The sequence below is a fragment of the Leptonotus elevatus genome, chromosome 5, assembly GCF_054856555.1.
Source record: "Leptonotus elevatus isolate MCC_2025b chromosome 5, RoL_Lele_1.0, whole genome shotgun sequence".
NCBI lineage: Eukaryota > Metazoa > Chordata > Actinopteri > Syngnathiformes > Syngnathidae > Leptonotus > Leptonotus elevatus.
In genome coordinates, this window is record NC_141243.1 from 529,481 (window position 1) to 536,345 (window position 6,865).

At 44.3% G+C, this 6,865-nt stretch overlaps 1 protein-coding gene across 5 annotated transcripts in view; it reads left to right on the forward strand.

The window, feature by feature from the left end:
- taok3a (TAO kinase 3a) overlaps positions 1-5,213 on the forward strand; it is a 34,213-nt gene extending 29,000 nt beyond the window's left edge. For 4 of the 5 annotated variants that reach the window (XM_086075888.1, XM_086075890.1, XM_086075887.1 and 1 more), the window contains exons 18-21: positions 706-945; positions 1,876-2,088; positions 2,608-2,790; positions 4,670-5,213. In XM_086075888.1, the coding sequence (XP_085932014.1) occupies positions 706-945; positions 1,876-2,088; positions 2,608-2,790; positions 4,670-4,816 (783 nt within the window). In that variant the 3' untranslated portion in view covers positions 4,817-5,213. The remainder of the gene's footprint in view (positions 1-705; positions 946-1,875; positions 2,089-2,607; positions 2,791-4,669) is intronic. The other variant, XM_086075892.1, reaches the window with a different exon arrangement.
- The last annotated feature ends 1,652 nt before the right edge of the window (positions 5,214-6,865 follow it).

A 6,865-nucleotide genomic window follows, 5' to 3' on the forward strand; every position in this document is an offset into this window, starting at 1 on the left:
AGCCAGCAGGGGCCCCAAATTCCCTGAGTCAGGTGGGGTTTTTTCTTTAAAAAAAATGCAATAGTAAGGTTAATTTTTATTATTGATTTTATTATTTTTTTGTAAATTAGTATGAATAGTAGTAAAACTTAAAAAAGACCATGTAGAATACGTTTTTTTTGTCTATTAAAAATATGACCATGTAGTAATGAACATGTATAGTAAGGCTTTTTTTTAAATGACCATATATGGTAGGTTTAAAAAAAATAATTGCCAACGTTTTTTGTTTTGAATTAATAAATAAAAAATGACTCATGTATAATAAGGCTTTTATTATGCAAAAAAATGACAATATTTTTTTTTCCTTTATTTTATTTTTTTTTTTTACGACCATGCAATTTGTAATTTTATTTTCCTGTTTTCTGGCTCACCGAGAAGGATTCTTGCTAATGTTAAACAAACTAAAACACAACAAGTCCCTTGAATGGTGATTGTTTATGAAAGACAATTTTAAAAAGACTACAAATGGCAGCTGGGGCCCCCCAATCTTCTTGCTTGGGGCCCTTGGGGAATGTTGTTACATGACTGGTAACCAGCGGCTGATGAGGGAGACGCGCACACAAGTTTTCCACGTCTGGGCTTGAGTTCCCCGCTAAGACCGCCGCGCCCCCCCGACCCCGCGACCCCGCGCCGACTTCCCTGAGCTCACTTTTGTTCCCGCTTCAGGAACTGCACAAGAAGAAGAGCCAGAAGGAGTGCGAGCACGCCGCGTCGATCCGCCACGACGAGTCCACGCAGGAGCTGGAAGGCCGCCAGCTGCTCAGCCTGCAGAAACTGCGCCAGGACCTGATCCGCTTGCAGCACCAGACCGAGCTGGACAACCAGATGGAGTACAACGGCCGGCGCCAGAGGGAGCTTCACCGCAAGCACGTCATGCAACTGCGGCAGCAGCCCAAGAACATCAAGGTGCGCGCCGGACAAAAAAGCCAAACACGCCCCCGCCGCCACGCCCGCAACATCCCGGCCCATCCCATCGACAGCGAAAGCAGCCTTTGACGCCTTTTACTTTCGCGGCCGCAACTTCAAGCTGCAACTAACCGTGACCCGCCGATTCAAAACCCAAACAAATTTGTGCTGAATTCAAAGAAAACTTTAGCGTTTGCCGATTTTCTCACCATCAGATTAATCCATTAACTCATTTGCTCCCAAACCCGTATAAATACGTTCTATTTAAAATGTCTGACGTGTCCCAAAGACGTCATTTTTTTTATGTTGTTGTTTTTAGGCGAGATCATACAGAAGGCTTTGATGCAGCCTCTGAACTGAAAAACGGCCAGCAGGTGGCAGCAGAGTATAAGAGATCAACCAGGGCCATGTTGCTCTTTTTGCCATTGTTTTCACGTGAAAAAAAGAAGAAGCTGTTTTCAACAGATTTGTGAATAATGAGGAAACTTAGCTAAACTCTAATGCGAATTGCTGCCAAATAGAAATAGGATTTCATTCTAATCAAAGAAGAGACTCGCAAAAAGACAACTTGACCAACTTGCCTTTGACCATTCGGACTCTGTTATCTCAATATCGTAACACACGCATTTTTTTCAGCGAAGGGCTACGTCATAACTACTCTAAAGTTTAAAAAAAAAAAACACTAAAATCTGTGTTTAGTTGATGCTCCGGTCAAGGGATAAAAAAAAAAAAATATGATTTAGAATGGGAGTCAATGGGACCAAATGTGGAAATTTTTACTCCTGTGTACTCTAAAAAGGTGTTTGTCACATATAATAATAATAATAATAACCACCAAAAATGTTGTCGTCAAAAAGACAGTTGTCCTCGTCCTGAGTTGAGGAGCAACCACCAAAACTTGCAACTGGGTTTTCCTTTGTACGCGTGCAGTCGCTGGAGCTGGCCATCAAGAAGCAGTTCCAGGACACGTGCAAGGTGCAGAGCAAGCAGTACAAGGCGCTACGTCACCACCAGATGGAGGTGACGCCCAAGGGCGAGCACAAGGTCGTCCTCAAGGCGCTCAAGGACGAGCACACGCGCAAACTGGCCGTCCTCGCCGAGCGCTACGAGCACAGCATCAACCACATGATGGCCTCGCAGGCGGTGAGTCGCGCGCCCGCCGACCCGCCCGCGCGTTCGCACCCGCGCCAACCCTCACTTCAATGACGCTGGGGAACAAAAAATGGGGAAAAATTATGAAATGGTTTAGCAATTATTTACGCCCAAGCGATAAATGAGCAGGTCGATTTAAAACAATTTTTTTTTTACTTCAATCAGGAAAAAAAACATTCGGGGACACAAAGTCGTCTCTACGTCTTTTGCCTATTGGGGGAAAATTGCAGAGTGCAAAATCCAGCTTTCACTTTCAAAATATTTGATTGTAAAAATTTCATTTTCATGACGTAGGACTTTTCTCATCTTACATTTCATTTGACTAACTTAACAATTGACCTTCCCCCTTTTTCTAAATAAATAGTAAATTAATCTTTTATTGCATGAACATTTTTTGTTTTCCATGCCCCCCCCCCCCCCCCAAAAAAAGGCCGCGTTTGTTGATTTTGCCCGGCAGGCGTCTTTCGGCGTGTGCGCCTAACGACGGCCTCGTGTGCTTCCTTTCGTCAGCTGCGCCTGGACGAGTCCCAGGAGGCGGAGTCTCAGGCGCTCCGGCAGCAGCTGCAGCAGGAGCTGGAGCTGCTCAACGCCTACCAGAGCAAAATCAAGATGCAGACGGACGCGCAGCACGAGCGCGAGCGACACAAGCTGGAGCAGAAAGTCTCGCTGCGACGCGCGCACCTCGAGCAGAAGGTACGAACAAAACGCCACGGCACCAAAAACGCCGCCTTGGCGGCAAAAACGCCGCCGCGCTTCCCTCGGCCTTCTTCTAGTGAAGATTCTGGAGGTCGGTCCGCACCAGCCATTTGCATGTGAACGGACTGGCATTAGGACCCTTGCGGCCGATGCCGGAGGGCAGCCATCTTACGTTGCCACCTTTACTGACAAGTGCGTGTTTTATGCTAGCCTTCCTGTATGGAGTCACGAGAGCCTCGCAAAAAGACAACTTGACCAACTTCGACCGTTCGGACTGTGTTATCTCAATATCGTAACGCACGCACTTTTTTCAGAGAAGGGCTACGTCGTATCCCGAGAAAGAAAACTCACACATTTGTGACTTTATAAAGTGGCACATTTTTGAGACAAAAATTCCGAGAAATCTCCGAGAAATTTTTCAACTTTGCAAAAAGAATTTCCGTATTGAAGGGGGCGTTCCCGCACACACTTCCTGGTTTGAAGTCGGAAAAGTCCAACTTCCTACTTTCCTCCAATGCAGCATTAGTCCAGTCAAATAGAAGTCCAGACCCAAAATGGCCGACCGACTTCCTGTACGTTGTCACACGCGGCTTCGATCATCACATTTTTTTGGTGCGTACCAAATTTCATCTTGCTCAATGAAACAATCGTAGGCTGAATTCTTTACAAATAAATTCAAAAAAATAAAATGGAAGTTAATTTTGGGGGGAACTTCAACATATTTTTGTCAAGTTAGCAGTGTGAGAAAACTCCCCAAATTCCGATGACTTTTCTACTACGTGACGCGTGTGCTTGTGCTGGACACGTCTTGAGCTTCGTCTTTAAGTCTTTAACGAGTCTTATGCATGCAGGTGTGTGTTTTGGTCATGGATGTGTGTGTGTGTGTGTATAGCTACGTATGAGTGTGTGAATGTTTGTGTGTTTTTGTCTGTGAGTTTGTGTTAAGAATAATGTGCGTTCAATCTGTTGTTGTTCGTCTTCAAGTTTGTAAGTTTTGTCTCTGATATGTGTTGGAGAATGTTTATAGTGTGTTGGCGGATGTGCGTGCGTGTCGGTGATGACGTCATGCGGCTTGTGCAGACAACAAAGGAGCAGGCGGCAGGCTCGTGTTGGAGCGTCGCCTGTCGCCCTCTGCTGGACGCGCGGGGACGTGCCGCTCCAACACCATGACGTCATACTTGCACAGGGTCGACCGAGTGCGTGCGTGCGTTTTAGTGTGTGTGTGTTTTTTGGAACGAAAGAAAAAAATTCAATGACGTTATTAATAAACATGACTTTTGATTTTTCAGACTAAAAGTAAAATCCCATGATTGGTTGTCCAGAAGTTATTTTTCTTATTGCGTTGCTTTAACTAAATCTAAACAAGTCATCAGCAAAGTGTTTATTTGAAAGTTTTCTCTCGACACACTTTTTCACTCCACATTTGTATTTAATTTTTTTAGTTTCTCAACTGTGATCATAAAAGGCTTCACTTTGAAGGAAGCTGACAAGTTGTAGTCGTCCATCGCTGGCTCCCACGTCACTCACCAGAACGGCCGCGACCCCAAGTGGGTTTTCTTTTTCCGTCGTTTAGGTTTGCAGTTTTGTTATGAATTTGTGACGAGGTTTTGGAGTTGCTCTTTTTTGCCGAGTTTGTTGCGTTGTGCACTTCAGGGCCACCGCGTAGAGGTCACGACACGCGCGTCAAGGTCACGACACGTTTTAATGGGATCCATTTGACATTTTGTGACGGAGGCGGAAGTTTTGCCAAGCAAAAGCGATTCCTCTTCATGCAAAATGTCCGTCAAGGCGAATGCAACCAAAGCGGCGGCAAGCGCTCGGCGTGTGTCCGACTCGCGTGACGTCACCGATGACGCGTGGCGTGCTTGTGCTTCAGATGGAAGAGGAGATGCTGTCGGTGCAGAAGGATCGCACGGAGCGCATCAAACATCTGCTGGAGCGCGAGGAGCGCGAGCTGGACGCCTTTGACGCGGAGAGCGCGCGTCTGGGTTTCGCCAACTTGGCCAAAGACGAGCACAGATGAGGACCGAGCCAGCCAGCGTGTTCACCAAACGTCACGTGGCCGCCACTCGGACCCGCTTCGCCGCACTGGCAGCCCGCGGGAATAACAAAGCTAAGAAGAATCATCATCATCATCATCATCATCATCATCATCAAGTGTGGATTTCCGCACGAAGGGCTCGCTAGCGTAACGAGAGCGGCAACTTTGTAAGGAAGGATTTGCCGGCAGCTTTTACTTCTTTTCATATTTGATTTTAACTCGCAGGCAAAAAAAACCACGTTTTTCCTTGTCCGATTTCCTTCCGCCGATGACGCGGACGATTGCATGCACTTTAATCACGACGATCGGGTCAGCAAGCTCGCTCGCAGCTCTTGACAAGATTTTAATTACATTTGGAAATAAAGTGCTCATCACACAATGCGCACGTCTTCTTGTGCATTTTGGGAAGCTGATTTTGTGATTGGCTCCACAACGTCGATCTGGGACTGCCCTGCCTTGATTCGCTCGGGAAGGAAAGGCGGGACATCCTGGACAATACTTGCAGCTGATTGGACGAACATGTCGCCTTGGTTCTCGTCGGAGGCGGGAAAACGAGCACGAACATTCAACAAGGAAACGGTGAGTCATTCTGCCGGAACGCAATTCATTGCAGCGTTCGTTTGTTTGCCGCGGCGCCGCGTCGGCTTCCTGGTTTCGTCACAGCTGAGCTGCATATCACGCCCCCAAACACAATGTCGCCCTGTGATTGGTCCCAACCCTCGGCGGAAATCAACGGGCTCGTTACAAGATGTCAAAAATACCGCCAGAATTCATCTTGCAGAGAAAGGTTAGTATTTACAAAAATCTTTTTGTTGCCTGAAGTCATCAACAAATACACAATTTAACCAGCAAAACTGTTTTGTTTTTTTAAATCCTGGTGTTTGTTTTTTTAATTTATGGGATTAAAATTTCACATCTCCCCTCAAAATCAAGTCTTAGGCGAAATATGAACATTTATATATCTCAACTTGTCACCCGGGTTTTGAAATGTTTAGTTTTTTTGTTCTTTTTAACAATTTGGCGACATCTTCCGGTTTACTGTTCAGGGTAAACTATTTTAATTTCCACTTGAATTTAATTCAAATTTGTACCCCGTTTATTGATTTATTTATATTTATTACAACCATTACAGTTCCAATTTTCTATCACCAACCTAAAGACAAATTTCGATTTTTTAAACGTATTTTTTTTACACATTTTTCAACATTCATATTGACTTTCTTTTCAATTCTTTGTCACCAAACCTAAAAAAATTCAAATTAACTGTTGGTTAAAAATGTAAGTGTTAATTTGATTAGCTATTTTTGTTTTCATTTTCAGTCCAGTTTCAATCACACTCATATTTTTTCATAGTCAATCTTGTCCCATTTTATTTAGTCACCTTTTTGTCGACTCGAAGTCGAGCATTTTAGTCCAAGAAAACATTTTTTTCATCTCGTTTTAGTCAACATTTGACTTGAGTCTAGTTTTAGTCGGGACAATCATTTGAACCGTTTACATTTTGTTGTCATCAGATAATATTGAACATTTCCATCTAACCTTAAACTACTTGACATCAAATGTTCTCTCATCTTTTTGATGAAAAACAACTTGACACACAATTACAGTATATGTTGCTATTATGGCTACGAGCTACGAGCTGGTGAGTTAGCCGGCATTAGTTAGCGTTATTGTTGGAGCGTTCCAGCTGTTGGGTTAATGTCATGTTCTAAACAACCGCCAGCAAACTTTTTGTGAATTGACCGCCAGGTCTCTCTTCAAGGTGGAATCGAAAAAAACGTGTTGACGAAATGATTAGAATTTAGTTTTGGTTAACAAACTACCGCTTTCGGTTAACTCCAGTACTTTTGATAACATTTCATTGAACACAAATTGTGATTAAAACCCTCTTTTTTTTGTGCCGCGGATGTTAATTTGCTCACGTGCCGTCTGCTGCAGTAGAGCGCCAATAACAAAATCATTAGTTTCACATGCAAGAAAACCTTTTGGTTTGGATCTTCAAAAAAGTTGCGATTCGGAAGCAGACGCGCG